This window comes from Melozone crissalis, unplaced genomic scaffold, assembly GCF_028551555.1.
Source record: "Melozone crissalis strain CALT ecotype California unplaced genomic scaffold, PUWL_Pcris_2 ptg000013l_1, whole genome shotgun sequence".
Classification (NCBI taxonomy): Eukaryota; Metazoa; Chordata; class Aves; order Passeriformes; family Passerellidae; genus Melozone; species Melozone crissalis.
In genome coordinates, this window is record NW_026535791.1 from 13,095,800 (window position 1) to 13,114,239 (window position 18,440).

Here is an 18,440-nt window from a genome sequence, read left to right on the forward strand (position 1 = left end):
CATCCAACTGCCAACCCAAAGGGTGGGAGACTCACCAACTTCATGCAGTTTAATTGGATCTCAGTTCCCAGAAACAGGAAACAGAATGTCTTTTGTCAATGGACAATTAGCCTACTTGATGCCTGATTGTATTTCACCGACTTCCGCCTTCAGCCTTGCTTTTATGTAGTGCATTCACATTTTTATTTTACAACTATTACAAGGTAGGCTGTGTATCCTGTCAGGTGTGCCAAAAGAGATTCTGAATCAAGGTTGAAATTTCAGAAGTTTCAAGAACTGCTGGCATGAACAGTCTTTGTGTTGGGGCAGTGTATGACCAAAAGGGGTTTCTGAACCAACCTTATCACAGCTGAACCCCATGGAGTGATCACAGCTTTGAGAAGGGAATTTCTGACACTCTGCACCTCAGCAGACATGATTTGAAGTAAGAAAAATTGAAGCTATGCATGGAGAGAGATTGGTAACTTTCTGGTCAGAAGAGATAGTACAAAAGACTGACAGTCACTCACAGGAATTCCCCCTTATCTAATTGAAGTCTGCAGCACATAATCAAGGATGCAAGAAAATTTATCTAAAGGAAAACGTAACATGGATTTTACATAGCATCATGTTCTAGGTAAAAAAAAAAAAAAAGAAAAAAAAAAAAAGAAAGAGAAAAATAAATCTATGAGTTGCTTATTTATAGCTCTTTCATCTCGTTTGAGGTGCCCTTGTGCAGGCTTGCACACCCCATCTGCCAACATGTTATTTCATGCACCCTGGCATCAGTACTTCTGAAAACTGAATATTCTGGATCTTGACCTCCTTCCTCTTCTGGGCAAAACATTCAAATTAGCTTGAACTAAGAGAAGAGCTTCATAAAAATCTGATGGTCCAGCCTTTCTTCCTGTCCCTCAATCTTTTTGTGACAAATTCTGTTGCTTTACTCACAGCACCCAAAGTTCTGCTACCCAAAGGCTGACATGCATTCTACCCTTTGCCTGCTCCTCTAAGGTAACTATGATACTCAGATAAAAACCTCATTTGTGATGAGTCAGTCTCAGTGGGAGGCACCTTTAGCATGGGCACTTTTCAAGGGCTATTTCTCTTACTAAATCAACAAAACACTAATTGAGAACTTCACAATCTTAACAAAATAATGTGAACTTAGGATACTGAACCCTTGATACAAATTCTAGAATCATACAGGCACTTTTAAAGCACAACCAACTATAATGGAACCTAATAAAATTTACAAGTGCAATTTCTGAATGCGATCAGAATTTTGACAATGTATTTTTGTCTCAAATCATGTTAAGTCATTGCCATTAAGAAATATGAGTATTAGATCAACTAGTTCTATGTCATTTCCACTGTGCCTATAAATTGTTTCCTTTAAACAGTTGTTTAATGATGATCCACATGATCTCAATACAGTTCCTGATGAAAAACAATACAAAATCTCTTTCCAGGGATTAGCATACAAGTTGACAATACAAGAATGCAGATACACACTTATGTTAAAAGCAGTTCTTGCATAAATAAAAAAGTGGCCACTGAATGGCTGAAGTTTGAAATACCTGAAACATCAGTTGTCAAAACTGTTAGGTTTAGAAGTAAAATTTCACATTTTTCAATGGTACTGAATTTTTTTCTATATAGGCTACTTTAGAAAATAAATCCAAGCCAAATGAACAACATAGTAAGCTTTGTAGTAGTTTAATTTAATTGCCCAGATTGGCACAGACCTCCTAAAAAAAAAAAGCCTTCTAACAAAACTAATAGTGCCATGTATTAGAAAGCTCAGTGTGTATTTCCTGAAACTGCTGTTTGAACTCAAGCAGAAGCTGAAGCCAAGCAAGAACATAGGAAATGACCTGATGGTCTGGGTCAGCAGCCCATCTAGCCAAGCACTTTGACTCTAATATACCAACTGAGAAGCTGTTCAAGAAGAGTGTGTGAGCCAGGCCACTTTCTGCAGCCCATCCCTCCTACTGTCCTAAGAGTTTGCCTAAACTCTTTGACTTCACTTACAATTTGAATTGCCTCCACAACCTCCTAAGGCAGTAAGAAAATTTCAGGATCTTTCTGGACATTTTAAAACCATCTCCTACTAATTACATATTCCCCAGCTTCTCTGCTATGGGATTTGCTGAAAACCAGTTCTGAATAAATTTCATCCACCTCCTTCAATATTTTTAAAGTCTTGGCATTTCCCATCTCCTTGTACCTAGTCTGCAAACCAAGGAGTTTTAATATTCCTGATCTCTCCTGGGAGAACTGCTACATTGCCTTGACCACATCAGTGATACCTAAAGCCACATTCACATTAGCAAAGTAAGCAGTATTTGGGAACATTCCCAGATGCTGGAACAGTCACCTGCAATAATAAACATGCTATAGTAGTCCTGAGCATAAAGATCTGAAAACTGTTCCTGAGATCACTCTTACCAGGCAGTTTGCAATTTTAGTAGACTGACTTGTTTCACGACACAGTCTCAGTCTAGATGAATATTCAGAGCACATTTAAAGTACTAATATGTAAACAATTACAGTCAGTATCCTGAAGAAGCACTACAATATTATGCCTTTTTGAAGGACTACATAAGGGATGCACTCTAGAGTGGTTTTGAAAATCTATTCTTCACCTTAAATCACAATTTGAGCTTAGCAGATGTGGCAAATAGATTTTTAGAATGCAATAATTCTCTCCCTAAAGAATTCCAAATTGAATATAATTTTGTTGCAACTCAAGTAGTATAATCACATCCTACAGAGATATGTAACACTGACTTGCACATACTATCATTAACAGATATAATTATTTTTAAATTATTATATCTTAATATCTCATACAGGATTTATTACTACATCAGTGTGAGCAGGATAGAAAGTATTTAGATCTTGCATCTAAAGGATCAATGGAATTACAAATGTTCAAAGAGAAGAATGCTCAATGTTACTTATTTTTATTCAGTAAAACTCTTCATTGTCTGCAAGAGAAAATACAGGATGTTTCTGCAGACTGAAGCAGGAAAGGAGTTTAATGTCTTTTTTCAAGTCCTCAACTTGTTTCTAACACGAACGAAATGAATTTGATAAAAATGGCTGGAGTCATAAAGAAACCCCTGAAAGAATGCAAGTAACAAAAGGTGGAAGAGAAAGCTATGTGAGGCAGAGCTGCAGCCACCTTGACTCAGCAGGCTGCTCCAAAGAAAGGAAGAACTTAAGGCCAAATGTTAACACTTACCTCCATAAAGGTATAGAAGTAATTTTTATCAGCAAGAAGCAGAGGCTGCAGAAGCCAAAGTAAGATCCTTCGAGGTATTTCACTCTGCCAATTTGGTCATGGCAGTGTCTTTCAAAAGCAAAAAAGCAACAATACAAAACACAGCTGATTTCTATCCTACTAATCTTTGTCACTAGGTATACAGAATACTTTCATAAGCACCCTAAGATTTTGCTCATGCTGGATGAATACACGGTTAACTTATTTCTTCACTGGAGCACAGTGAGGGCAGAATGGAATTTAAACTACGGAGTTAGCTAATCTTGTTTTGGATATGTTTGTTTGCACAATAATTAAGGCCAAAAGCCCATTACCTCCACTGAAATAACAATTAAAACCAACCCTTCATTCTGTAAGATACACACTTCTACAGGCTTCCCTACTTGAACGTCCATCCTCCCTCCTAACAGTAGTAGTGACGTACCAGGAGACTGACAGGTTTCAAAATAATTTCAGCCTGACAGAAAAGAAAGGCAGCATTAGACTTGTGGCACCGTCACTAATATGTATTTACATCGCAACATGAAGGAAAAAGTTTCCCTGCTACTTTCAGTGGAAAAAAAAGTGACTAACTATAAATAGCCTTGCACAATTAATAACTGGTCTCTGTCAGGTGGTTAGTAAGAAAGACGGAAACATAAATCTATGGACATTATTGGGAAATACTAATATCAAAATTGGATTAATTGAAAAGCACCCTAGATGAGGTGAAAGACTTGCAGAGCAGAAAAACAAAAACAGATTAGGACTAATCCCTAAGCATTAACATCTTCACTGTTTTAAGGCAACATCTTTCCATAGAAGAAACAGCAAATACAATTAGAAGTCCAAACTATTTCTGTCCCCGTGGAAGAAAAAAAAATCTGATAAGTAAATAATAAAATAAATCGAAGAGCTCTAAAAGCTAACTTAAAAAGATCTCACAGCAAGTTTGACACATTTCTCTTTTGCTCACCATTATATGTGCAAAAGCGGGTCTCAAATAAAATTTAAAAGCCTAAAGAGCAAAGCTTCCTCCCCAAATAAACACACACCATACAGCCAATCAAAAACTAGTGCCTCAAAATTATTTTGTCATTTCTATCAATTACATACATGCAGTGGACCTAAAAGAAATTTTATTTGATAAAAAATCTATATATTCAAAATATTAACAATACTCTAAGTTTATTGTTTAGGTTCTAAAAATTTGAATTTAGTTCAAAGTTAAAAAAAACCCAAAACCACCAAAACCCAGAAAAATCCACAACAAAATAACTCAATATCCCCAAAAAAACAATTGTGTTTAGAAGTATACTAGATACTCTTTTACAGAGACACAAAAAAAAAAAAATCCAGAATTAAGACATGTGTTAACTTTCTCCTACATACTGCTCTATACAGTTATGAGGATCTTCCTGATTTGCAGAATTTTCTGCAGATCAGATTTGAGTATGGTTTATGGAAGAGAGTTTAACTCACCCTTACCAAATCTTAAATATTACACATTTTAGAGCCTATGTTCAAATAATACCTGTATTTCTGACAGGACAGGACTGACTGAAACAGTTTCTGATTCTTCTAAGCCAGCACAAACATCAAGAGAATCAAGTCAGATACAATAAAACTTTGTTAGCAAGTTTGGTATTTTCAAATCGTTCCTAGCACGTAACAATCTGTCTTGTCAAAATAAATGCTTTTAAAGCATTAAAAGATTCTCTATCAGTAAAAGAAGCTATTAGCTACTGAATGTAAAATATCATTAAAAGAATTAGCTTTCCTAATAATTATAGGTTTATTGCAAAACAGCTAAGTGTTAGCTGAAAAACTGAAACTATAATTTAGAGTTACTGGGATATGGGAGAAAGGTTTTTGTATCTGCAATAAAGGAAAATAAATAATCAAGCTTGTTCTGTCTCCAGAATATCTTGGCTCTCAAGCCCATCCTTCGGTACCAAGGACTATCAGCTTCTTGAAGGGGAGAAAAAAATTTTTTTTTTTAATTTTTAAAATCCTGACTGAGACTAAAGAAACCAAGATACATTAAACATTTGTGTCATGTGTGAAGTTGTGGGATAAGCCCACATGAGAACGGTTCTCTCCATAGGTTAGCACTGTCTACAGCCACAAGGCAAGAAAACTAAAGGAACCAGACTGAATTTCAGTGTAAAAGTGCATTTTGAATGCTTCTCTCTCCCCAGCCACCCACCACCTCACTCTGAAGGGGGAACTGAAAGAGTTACTTTGTATCTTCCTCTAAAAGAAGCTAGATATGCTTTGTGAATTTACATATTTTTCCAGAATGAGTGAAATCTGGGACAAATTTTCCAACCAAGGAAAAAGCCTCTGAACATATATAATTAGAATGCTAATATATCATAACAAACTAAATATATCATAACAAACAAACAAACAAAGCAATCCTTTAGAAACAAAGCTGATTCCTAGCCTGGCATACACGTTAAAATACCAAAAAATTTGGGAAGTAAGATGTGAAGGAAAAAGTGGAAGGGGGAGGGAAGCTAGAACATGGTACAATAATTTTAGTCATTATTAATATTATATATATAACATGAAGAAGTAAGACTATGCTACATTACAAACTGTGGTTAAAGCACACTTAAATGTAACTACATAGCAAGAGACTGCTCCTGTACACCAAGGAAGATTACAAGTTGGAGCAAAACCATATTACTAAAAAGCAGAGTTCTGTTTTTCCCTCATTCTGGAGCGGCTTGGGGGAATGTGTGTGTTTTTTGGGGTTATGGGGAGTTTTGGGTTTTTTTCTACAAACAAACTTCCTAAAAAGCAAGAGGTAAGTGTTCCAAAATGTTTGCTTGGACATTTAAAACTGTAATTTAAAGATAATAGAATCACAAACCATTTCTCTACTAGCAGAAACAATACTATTTTGTGAGATGTTTTACTAGGAAATAGAAGAGTGTTTCAGGCTTGGGTTTGGTCTTTTTTTTTTTTGTTTGTTATTAATCTTAAAACATCTATATTTAGCATTATATGGTTATAGATGCTGAGTCAGTAGCAAAAGATTGTCAGCAATCACAAATAATGGAAAGACTTCACCAAAACTGTATTTCTAAATGCACTGCTAAAACAAATCAACAGGAAAAAAATAAAAGACAGCAAGCAGTGGTTTGTCTAAAAATACTGCAACTGAAATTAGCTCACCAGTACTCATGAGAAGATTTTTACCCAAAAGGACAAAGGTAGATTAATTCTTGAATATTTTTCAAATTTAGGAAAACATCGTAGCTATACTCTTGGTCATTCTGACTTCAAAAAATTTTAAAACGCTGAACCTGTTAAGAGGGTGGTACAGCCAAGCTCTTTGTAAGATGTACACTGTATCTTTAACAATCTGCCTGCAACAAGATTATAAAAGGGTGTATTTCTAGAAAAGATACAACTTCCAGGCAGAGCCACATTTATGCTCTGTCATTAGGGCACGTATTCAGAACAATTACGTTTTTCTCCACTAACAGTTGCAATCAAGATGTAATTAGTGACATGCTTTATCTCATAACCCATTTCAAAAGCCTTAGCACTTTGACTTACTGTTGCTCGCATCCTTTTATTTCTCTCATTCAACTGGTGCTACCACAGTGACAAAGGATGAAGGAAGATTCAACAGGCACCACTCCGGCTGCTCCAATCTGTTCCATTCACTCAGGACTGAGGTAATCTTCGGGGATGTGTGGAACACTGCCCCCCCTCCTGTCAACAGGGCACCTAAACCTGAACGCCACACAGCAGGATCTCCCTTCACCTTCCTCTAGAGCTGTGCATCCGCCAAGCGTGTGGAGGCAGGATGTGAAAGGTAGGATCAATTAACAATATAGTCAGCAATACCTACCTCAAGCCTTCCTTCCTATCAAATTAGCCAACGTACAGTGAGCTTCCTGCTGTACACGAATGTATCATGTCACCATAGCAACTAAATCAACAAATAGCTGCTGCAGCATCTGCTTCTGGATCATCTAACGTCAGTCAACAGAAGGTTCGGGTTTAAGAGAACAAAGCTTCCAAATATATGCTGTTTTATAACTGCATTTTTAATTTAGCCTCCTGATTCCCAGATAGGCTATACTAACTTAGGATGAACCAACTTCTGACTTTATAATCTGTGGTACAGTTTATGACTTCATTTCTCAAGTAAGCCAGAAAGATGGGAGGAAAAAAATACTCTGTAAAAGAATAAAAAGAAATAGCAAAGAAATAATCAACTGGATTCTAATGCACTCCCTCAAACACTGTGCTACTTTATACCATGCATTTACTAAGAGACATGACAAGAAAGAAGTATGTTTCTGAAGTTTGCTATATAATTTACATAGGTCTGCCCTAAATAGTATTATAGTCAGAAATACCTTTTATTAAATATTAATATTAAAGACATTTCAGATAGCTGACAAATATGGTTTCCCTCTATTAGTCTCCACTTCAGAGCTAAACTGAAAACATCCAGTATTGTTTTCTGGAAACCTCACATCTGTGGTTCTTAATCCCAACAACAGCAGGGGACCACTGGCACACCCTCACCTGAAAAGAGACAGTTACACAGAGAAAAACACACATCTCTCTCTTCTTGTGAGAAATTACTTCAAATACCACTTGTGAACCATTGGTTTAAGTCCTAACCCATAGGCAGACAAGATATAGAAAACTGCTTTGAAATTGTCTTGGTATTCAGAATGCAACAACATGAGATTACAGATTAAATGTCATCTAAGGTGTAAAAAATTCTAACATTACTAACATCTAATGTCTTCAAATGTAATAAGTAAGTGTACAAAGACACAGACATCTTTATGTAAAAAGACTCAAAGCCATAGCCTATTTAAAATAAAGTAACTTTCCTTTCTTTTAACTTCAAGTCCTATTCCTAACATTTGATCAGCATGAAATTATTTACCAAGTAAAAGCTTTCCAGGCAAAAAGTATCAGTTATTCATATCCACTATTATTATTAAAACCACCTACTTTTAGTTTTCAAAGCAGATGTTTTTCCACCCATCTTTTGTTACAATGAAAATCATTACATCTAGGTTGGCTCCACGGAGTGTGGTCCAGTGAGCAAGGAAAACTAGATGCGGACTCAAGATATTAACACTGCTGTGGCTCCCACACCAACTTACTGTATTTGTGCCTTTGTCACCTCACCTATGCCAGAATTCTCATTTGTAAGGCTTGTCCAACAGTATTTATAAGTTTCTACGTGCTACTAGGTCAAAAAATACTGAAGACTTGAGTGTTTTTATTCATTAGTAGCACAGAAATTGCCAGATGGAATCACATCTGTGGTCGAGCTAAGGTGATGTCAGTTACAAATACAGCACAAATTGTTTTTCCATTGACTGTATGTTCAAAATCTGCTGCTTATATCATAACAAGGCTAATGAGGCTATGAACTACTCTTTTCCATAATCAAGCCCACTATCACTTAAAAAACATATTAAATGGAAAAATGCAAAAGATGTAACAGGCCTTACAGAGAGTATATGATTATTAAATAGGAACTTCTGACATCAGTAATAAAAGCTAAATTAAAACAGTACCTTAAGTTGCTTTAAATTGCCAAAGGCTTATGAATTTCATGAAGTGTTACTTCCAAGTACTTCTTTCTTGAAGTCATCTTTCAAAAGATTTTTCTGCCTCCCATTTTCTTTTAAACTTAATAAAAGCTTCCTCTCTCCACATGTACATTGGCTACTAACCAATACAGAATTTTGAAAAATTTAGATTAAGCTTTGTACCACACCAATTCATAGAAGACTCAGCACACAACATCTCCATGTTATCTGTTAGAAAATATTAGAATTTCTTTTTAATTTAAATGATCTTCTGGTTTTAGGATCAATGACAGACAAAAACAGGCTTCCCGTTATTATTTATAGAAGTGCCCTATAGACTTTGATCTTTGTCCAAGTAACGTGAAGCAACACTCTTAAACACCGAAGTTGTAAATCTATTTTCCACTGTATTTTTTTGAGCAAATTCCATTTTACAGGTTTCCTATGACTAGACAATTCTCTATCCTAGCATCTGCTATTACTGACTATAAGGATCTAACTGCTCTAGATATGGAGTTCAAAACTTTCTTCATGAAGAAGAGTAAAGATATGGGCAGTAAAGGGCATCAACAAATCTCAGATTTCAGGATGAGGGAGGAAAGCCATACAGAATTGTTACATAATATGTTGCAATAGCAATTTACGTCCTTGGGATTTTGAAAAAAAGCAAATACAATCCAAACAATTTCAGCTTACATAGACAGTAGCTGCATATTTGGGAAAAAGGGAGTGAAAGAAGCCATCTTTCCAGTGACATGCTTCTAAGGCCTGTATTTTCAGAGGACATCAAGTAATTCTGCATCATTTTTCTAAAAGGCAGCTGACAGATAATAAAATCAGTAAACATTAAATCTTTAAGCATTGCTACAAGATATTGTCAGCACCACTGATTGTGCTAACACGACAGAATATCCCTAGGAGCAACTGGAAACAGGGAGATTGGAAAGATGCTGAGACTGTTCATTGGCACTGGCATTCAAAAACTGCAGATGTCAATAAACTTTCATTGCTCTTTGTAGAAAGGCAGGTTGGAAAGATCCAAGAATTGGGGATTTTTTTTCCTATAAAACAAATTTATTCATGAAAAGTTTTTAAAATTCTTACTGTACTTGTGCTTCTCCTCCTTATTTTCATGTAGAAGATGATCAGTGAAAAAAGGTGACCACTGAGAAGGGGAGACGAAGATGATTTCTAGCCTTGTTTTGTAAAAATACAAAATTTTTTGAGAAGAACCAGTAAAAGATAAATGTTAAGTTCAGCACTGAATATCAATGATAAATGTTCAAGACTTGTTAGTGTCCACATATAACAGTGCCTATCAGTGAACATTCCACAGTGTCTGTCTCATTCTTTAGTATTAAGAAATAATTACAATTCTGATCTACTTGCTTCTTCTTTGTCCCTTCTCTTTCACATTCTCAGTTCTCACAGCTTGCCTAAGCAAAGTTTTGTTTGCCTCCTTTACAGCAAACCCAATCTGTCTCAATAGCATTTCCACAGTCTGTGGTTAGCAGATAGTGCACAGAAAATTTGCTGCTTAAAATAATACCACTATTATATCTTTAAATCAGCAAAAGTATAAACATAAGGATAACAGCAGTGTTTCAAGGAATCTGGATAATGCAACAGACAAACATTTAGGCTTCAAAGTTTTAAGCTAATCCATGTTTACAGGGAATTAGAAAGAAGCAGTGTTAGGGCAGTCACTGAACTCTGGAACTTTCTGAGGCATCTGGTCACGGCCCGTGGTCAGACACATCAACCTCTAAAAATAAAAACTGTAATACTTCAATCAGATCATTCTCATTTCATGATTTGCTGTTTGGAGCCCCTAGGAATTCAGCTTCATGATGCTAAGCAGAAGTGGATGGGAAAGAGAGCTCACACTGCACAGTAAATGGGTAGCAATGGCTAACTACGGTTTCAGCTAATACTTCACAGGGGCTAGTCCCCTCTCGAGGCATCCTCCCTGATCAATCTGCCTATTTGCAACAGTCCAAATGTATTATGGACTGGAAGAGAATTTTATATTTCCCAGCATTGCTTCTGACACCTCAGAATCCTGTTTGCTGATATAGCAAGTTAAAAGTCCATAACATTTAAGACTGATGGATGTGTTTCTTTTTTTTACCCTAAATACAGTATAAAAGGAAGCACCAAAGGAAGTGTTTTCTAGTTATTAAAAGCAGCATTTACTTAAAAAAGATTCCAATGTTAAAAAATCCAATATCACTTCTAAAGAAACCTTTTTTACCATGAAAAAGTAGCCTATATACCCAGTTTTGTGTAAATACGGGCACCACTGTATATCAAAACAGTGTGACAATACAAACTTGAGCTGGAAGAGAAATTAAAAGTTATATCTCAATTAGATCAGATTGGAATGACTTAGTCAGTAATGGACCAAGGACTTGGTGGAAGAAATCTCTACAACCCCAATCCTTTCCCATGTATTTTATCCTCTACTTCAAAAAGAGGGAGAAAAAACAAAGCCAACTGCCATTTTTTGCTATAGAATGTAAACTACAGTCTGAGTCTGTTTCTAGAGAATGTCATTCTGCCTGCTCTATAAAGTGAATAATTCTGTAACATAGAGAGGGCTCATAGACTTTACCCACTTATGGCAAAGTCTCAATCTCTAGGAAATAGAATATGACAGACTTCTTTAGTGGGAAGGGACCTGTGATGATAATCTAGTCCAATTGCCTGACTGATTGAGGGCTGACCAAGTTGATGTTAAGGGCATTGTCCAAATGCCTCTTAAAATACTGACAGGTTTGGGACTTCGGCTACGACTCTAGAAAGCCTGTTCCAGCATTTGACCACTGTCTCAGTTAAGAAATGCTTCCTAGAGAAAAAACAAGTTTCAGCTAGCAGAGGGTGTACCTCAGATAACTTATTTGCCAAGAGTGTAATTCTCACATATTTTAAGAGTGGATTTGAAGAAACATAGGTAAGTGCTTGGGGTGACTTTGTAGGTCTTGGAGTCTGCCATTCAGGTCATGGCTTACTCAGCATTAAGAGTCCCATGTCACAGGGGAAGGGACAGATGGGGACATGCCTGGGTCCTGGACACTATTCAGGCATAAATATATCCTTCCAAACCTTATTGATGGATGAGCACAGACCCAGCAACCAAACCCATTTGCAGCAGACTGCACAGAAGAATGAAGTTACTTCAATGCTTATAGCTCCAGGCAATTTGCACCTTCTCACCTCATAAAAAGAGAGAGAGAACAAAAAAGTACAGATCTTTAGTCACCTTTGTACACCATGAAAGGCATCATCTTCTGGACATGCTTATTTCTCCCCATTGACTGTATTAGCAACCTACAGTGACTAACTGACTTCAAATTCAATTTTCATGTGTCATCCAATTCTCCCAAATGTCAGTTTCTGAACAGTTTAATTCAACAGGGGCTGAATGTCTCAAGTATCTTGGGAGGAATCCACTGTATCAGAGACCAAAATTAATCTAGGATTCATATCATGCACATGAAAACAGACATTTTAGAGAGAAAGGACAATTACTGAAAAGCTTTATGAGGGCGCTTCATTCCATGAATGTTCATACCAAATAGAAACAGAAAAGGCTATGAACTACACAGCCTTCACTCTTGTTTCTACATTTATTTTCAAACAGAAAATATTAAAATAAACATATCTGAATGGTAGTATAAATTGTGCAATAAATCTGGTGCTGCTTTCTTCTCAACAAAAGCAGCATAGTATTCATACATTACTACACATCAAAGAACTTTGAATCCTCACTTTTTGCTGAGGATTCTGCCTTCTTCTAGGAAATTTAAAGTAAGTTTTCAATGCACCTGCAATCAAGGATACAGTTTAAATAAATTAGAAAAAAAACCTGATCTCTAAGGCACAAAAAAAATTTACACTTAACTAAGAAAAACTTCACCCTTCCTAACTAAAAAACATGATTAAGTCAGATAGAGAAAGTCTCTACTAACCCTGAGTCATCAAAACTCACATATTTGAAGCTTTTCTTTGTGATTTTTTTTTAAGTCATAGCAAACAAGCAGTTAAAAACTTCCATGGAAAAGATTTTTCTGTATAAGGAATGTCTCATATACATTTGATAATGCATTTTGCAGTGATGGTTGCTACACAAAATACTAATCAATCCTGAGGAAAAATACAGCTTGGTAATGAGGTTCCATAAGCTGGCACTGAAGCATTGCATGCCTGAGAGTTCCAATGGTTCCACTGAACACACTTCTGCTGCGCTTCAGTGCTATGAAGTCACTGAACAATGGAAGAATAATTGTCAACTAAACCAAAATTCAATGAACCTCCAAAATGAGAAATTACACATATCTGCTAATTCAAGAGAGCCAAAGGGGAAGTACAAAAGAAAAAAAAAAAACAACAAAAGGCAAAAAGACAGAAGCAGCCATGCCCATACTCTGTTCTGTGAAATCAAAGCACAGATAAAAGAAAGGAAAAGAGCACAGTATGGAAAGTGATGGAAAGTGAGAACAGTTATAACACTATATGTTGTTAAACAACTTTTAACACGGATTTTTTTTTTCTTGTTGAGGAAAAACATCATGAAACATATTGCAGTTCTAGGCTTGATTTTCAGCAGCAAGACGAAACCAAAGCAAGCTGGAACTTGATAATGTACCATATGGTTTTCAGAAGCAGAAGTGCCAGAACAAAAACCTAGGAAACTCATTTAGCAATCTAGTCTTGATTTATATTTCCCAACACCATCTTCACCATTATATTTTGCTGTAATGCCACATATGTAAACAATCTGAAAGCCAAAAAAGAGGATTACTTTATTTGTTTTATAGCCATCTATTACTCTGCTGACTGAAGGCATCCTCCTATGACAAAAGGTGAATAATAACAACTTCAGTATCAGAAGTTTAAATATTTAAAGAAGAAATTGGTTTTAGGAACACTAACTTGTAGATTTGATGTTAAATACCTACTTTAACCCACACACAATATACACACACACAACACATACAGACATACAGAGTGGGATTTTTGGAAAACTCACCAAATCATCTAAATTTCTCAGTAAAATTTGGAGGATAAGCATCCAACCTCCCAAGCTAAAAGTGTTACTTTGCCCCTATACCTTGCCAAAAAATAAAGTCAGCTAAAGGTCAAACACTATGTCCCATTCCCCAGAGAAAAGCAATGGTTAATAAGCTCTTTGAGAGTGCTATCTATATTTTCTGGTAATAAAGGACACATAGGTCATACAGGAATGTCTTACTTTGCAACTGCTAGCTTTAGTGGGAAGGTACTGTGAGGGTCCAGAACTCCTTGGCTGCTGCACACTTGTGTCAGCAATTTACTGATTTGTTTTGGAATAGCACTGGGTGCTGTAGCAACTTTCCAAAACAATTTAACATAAGTGTGTTAAAGTAGTTTGAACTCTTGCCTCTTATTTTCCTCTCCTTCCACCAAATCAGGACTCACATAATCAAGCACATCCTTCCCGTCCAGCCTCAGCAAAAATCACTAAAGCATCACTGCACTAGCTACTCTTACGTGAAAAACACTCAAGTATTTCTGTCCTCATACCATGTCTTCCCAGTTTCACTTGGTTTCTATCATAGATCCTATTCCATTCTCCATCTACAACCTTACTCAGCATCAAGACATAAGAGGTACATTATCCCCTCATGCTGAACACAGTGATAGGAAGGTGTAAAATTAAGCAGTACTTCTGTGCTTAACAGAGGAGGAGGAGCCAGCAGGCTTGGTGTCTGCCTTTTCTTTTCACTAGTTTTATCCTATGAAACTAACCGTAGTCCCTTGTTCTGTGGGACAGGGAACCAGGCCATCTCCCACAACAGCACTAAGTGACATACAAACATCCACACAGTTTAGGGTTCCCATGTTTTCTGACTGAACACTCACACATTCCTCTAACTTTGTGGATTGTTTTGTTTTAAAACATGGTGGAAAGTTACAGCTTTAACCTGATCAGACACTTCCGCTGTTTGAAGCATATGACCTTTCATCTTAACATGTTCAAATATTTGTACTGCTATTTCAATTTTTGCTAGCAGAACTTCAAGTATTTGAAATACATTATCTTGAAGATATGAACTGTTCCAGAAAAGTACAGAATGGTCTGTATCCATCTGGTAACTCAGTTATGCAGTAAAAACAACCTAAGTCACCATAATTACAAGAGTTAATTCTGGTAAAATGTAAGAAGGGGTAAATTGATTTAAAAAAAATCCTCAGATGTTTTACAGCTGAATAAAAACTTTCAAGTTTAGTATACAGTTAGCTAGTCTAACATAGAAAATACCAACATAGAAGCACAGTAGTTAAATAAGGAATCTCCTACTGGTTTTCAGAAGCAAAATACTTAAATAACCAATTTTCTACTGGTTTTCAATACCTTTTCAGTCAGGACTGACTAAAACTAATTAGTTCAGCTACAGACCAACTTATACACTATGAACACAAAAGAAAATATCCATTTCTTTACATGGACAATGCAGCTTTGAATTTTGATTGCAGGAATACAAATTTTGTCAGCTCTACAGGTTAAGTTATATTTTATGCAATCCAACACCAATGCTGTTACAAAATAAACAGGAGAAGTACTTTTCATACACCAAGGAAGTAACCACTATAAAATGTGTGTACTGTAGCTAAGTAAAAGGACTTACAGAAAAATTAGTAACTCCATCATAAAGGCAAAAGTCCTCTTCCTTCTTATAGTTTCAAAGTTCAAGGGAAAACAAAGGAATACAATGAACTAATATCCAAGTTCAACATTAAAAAAAAAGACTCAACACTACAGTGTTTTGTACTTGAATACATCTTACTTTCAAATGCAGTATCTACCCCTTTCATAAGTACCATATAAAACAAACATATATGATTTTAAGACTCTTTTAAATAAATAAGCAGTTGCCTGACCTTTCTGTGGCTTAAGTCTCAACTGGGCAACCTTGACACACAACACAGTCCCTGCCATTCTGGATTTCCCATATTTCAGATATACAAAGTATTTTCTACCTACTGATGGCTTTTGAATCACCAGATGCAAAAAGGGTTTCCACAGAAGTTTCCTGCCACTGAACAAACACACATTGTGGTGTATAACTGCCAGTTATCATGAAATGGGATTAGGAAAGAAAATTACTTTCTTTACTGATGACCAATGCCCAGTGAAAATTCTCTTTTTAAAAATACACACGATTACTACCATTCCCACTTTAGACAGTAGTCGTAATGAGCTGCCTTTTGTTTTAACTGAAAAAGGGCAACAACAGCACACATGTTGCTTTTTCCATTAGAAGATTAACACAAACTCCCACAGATTGATTTATTTGAAGAAATACTTTGCTTTTTTCCAGTTTTAATCTTCCTTGGCAGGAGAAAGAGACAACATTTTAAAGAAAACGGTTATCCAAAAGAACTTTAAACTCACATATGACTCAAAATCTTGCATGATTACATCATAAGCTTGACAGAACAGCCTAAGAGTCTTATCTTTATGGAGGGCAGAACAAGTAACTCAGTATCAGCTATGTTTGAAAGGTCATGGTGAACAGGGGAAGTTCCCAAGGATTAGAAAAAAGCCAACACCAGTGCAATCTTCCAAAAAGGGCAAGGAGGAGGACTCAGGGAGCTAGAAACTGGTCAATATCACCTTTAGCTCTGGGAAGATGAGTGGACAAAGCTTTCTAGAAGCCATTTCCAAATGCATTAAAGACAAAAAGGTGATTTGGGGTAGTCACTATGGATTCACAAAGGGTAAATAATGCCAGACAACCCTGGATGGCTTTCCAGAGTGAAATTACTAGGTTGATGGATGAGGGGAGAGCATAGCTAATGCTCACCATGACTTCAGCAAGGCTTTTGACACTTTTGAATAACATAGAAACTGATGAAGCACAGATAGAGCATAGGCACCAAGGTAGACTGAAAACTGGACCAAATGCCAGTCTTAAAATGCTGTAATCAGCAGTGCAAAGTCGAGCAGGCAGCCATCCACTGGTCACCCACTGCAGTGGCTGAGACTGGGGCAGACAAGGACTACAATCTGCTTTAAAGATCTGGATGATGGGACAAAGTACATCATGAGCAAGTGACACAAATCTGGGTGAAGCAGCTGATGCACTAGATAGTTGCACGGCCATTGCAAAATACAAATTCAACAGGTGTCCAGGCAGATACCAACATACAAAAGCAAGTCCCACCATTCAAGCTACCCATTGTAGGCAAGAATCAGTCTGGAGACCACAGTTATCAGCATATGTTGTACCTCAGCTACTATGTTCTACCATAGGGAAAGGTTTATTTGCCTTAATAAGATCATGCAGTAATATAAATATATAACTTCCAAACTAAAACGCAATCATGGCTTGACAACTTGACAGCTGTTTGGTCCCATTCCTCCATGAAGAAGTTCTTCCACAACACAGCTTTTCTGCTTCATACTTCTTACAAATCTTATCTCTGCACCAGTTCTGCCTTCACCTCAATCTCTAACACACATGTATGCCTAAAGCTCCACAAATATACTCCAGATGAAGGATTACTATCTTTTACAATGCCAACATGTCACTGATGTGCTGGAAGGAAAAAAATACATACTGAAGTTTCCTTACCTGTTGTGCTCCATCTCCACCAACAATAGGGGAAGTCAGAAGAGGGATTTCACTACTTATAATTGAAGTGGTATCCAGTAATGGTGGATGTTCTGCCATCATTGATGGTACACTAATTCACAAGATCACCTGCAAAGGAAAGTTACTCAGATGGTTAAACTATATCAATATTTCTGAATAATTATCCTTAAACCTTGTGTCACTTTAGAAATATCATCAACAACAACAGAAGATTATGAACTTAGACACCTTAACAAAGTATGTTTCCACAACAAGCAGCAACCACACAAGCCTCAAGAGGAGTTTTTGTCAGCTGGTACAAGCCTCAGTTACATAGAGAGGGTGGTTTACACCCCCTCTAGCGGCTGAACCTCAGAAGAAGATAGATCACTACCCTGGAGCTAACAAACCTGAATCTTTAAACTTTGTATCAAAACAAGGCTTCAGCAAACTGGCACTGCTGACAAAATCCCTACCGAGTTAAAAAGAAAAAAAAAAAAAAAGAAAAACCGCATTCGCTTTAGAATCTACATGTATAGTGTTCTTGTTTATGTGACTGGTAAAAAACCAAGATATATTAACAGGGACACTTGCTTCTTTTCTTTTTTAATAATCAACCCACTTTTTCTATTATTATAATGGATAAATACTTTAGGGACAACTTATTACTAGGAAATGTCCTAGTGAGGCACAAATACATAAGTAATAATAAAATATTATTAATTCTGAACAATCTGACATATCATCATTTTAAAATTCATTAGATCCAGAAATAAAGCTGTGTCACTTTGATAACCAGTGGCCCTTGAATCAGCAGCTAAAACTTGGGGAGGAAGGGAAGAGATAATGCCCCCACACACAATTGTAATCCTCATAACCACACTACAAAAAACCCTCACTTGCACACATTGAAAAGTTACAAGAAACCTGATAACAAGAAAAAAAGCCACAGAGGCAAGAGGGCCATGAAAGCAGTGATACACT

The 18,440-nt window shown here is 36.5% G+C and overlaps 1 protein-coding gene across 3 annotated transcripts in view; it reads right to left on the reverse strand.

The window, feature by feature from the left end:
- Positions 1-18,440, reverse strand: part of FNDC3A (fibronectin type III domain containing 3A) — a 111,107-nt gene that overhangs the window by 76,478 nt on the left and 16,189 nt on the right. For 2 of the 3 annotated variants that reach the window (XM_054271376.1, XM_054271375.1), the window contains exon 2: positions 17,457-17,585. In XM_054271376.1, the coding sequence (XP_054127351.1) occupies positions 17,457-17,558 (102 nt within the window). In that variant the 5' untranslated portion in view covers positions 17,559-17,585. Of the gene's footprint in view, positions 1-6,820; positions 7,018-17,456; positions 17,586-18,440 lie in introns of those variants that run through there. The other variant, XM_054271377.1, reaches the window with a different exon arrangement.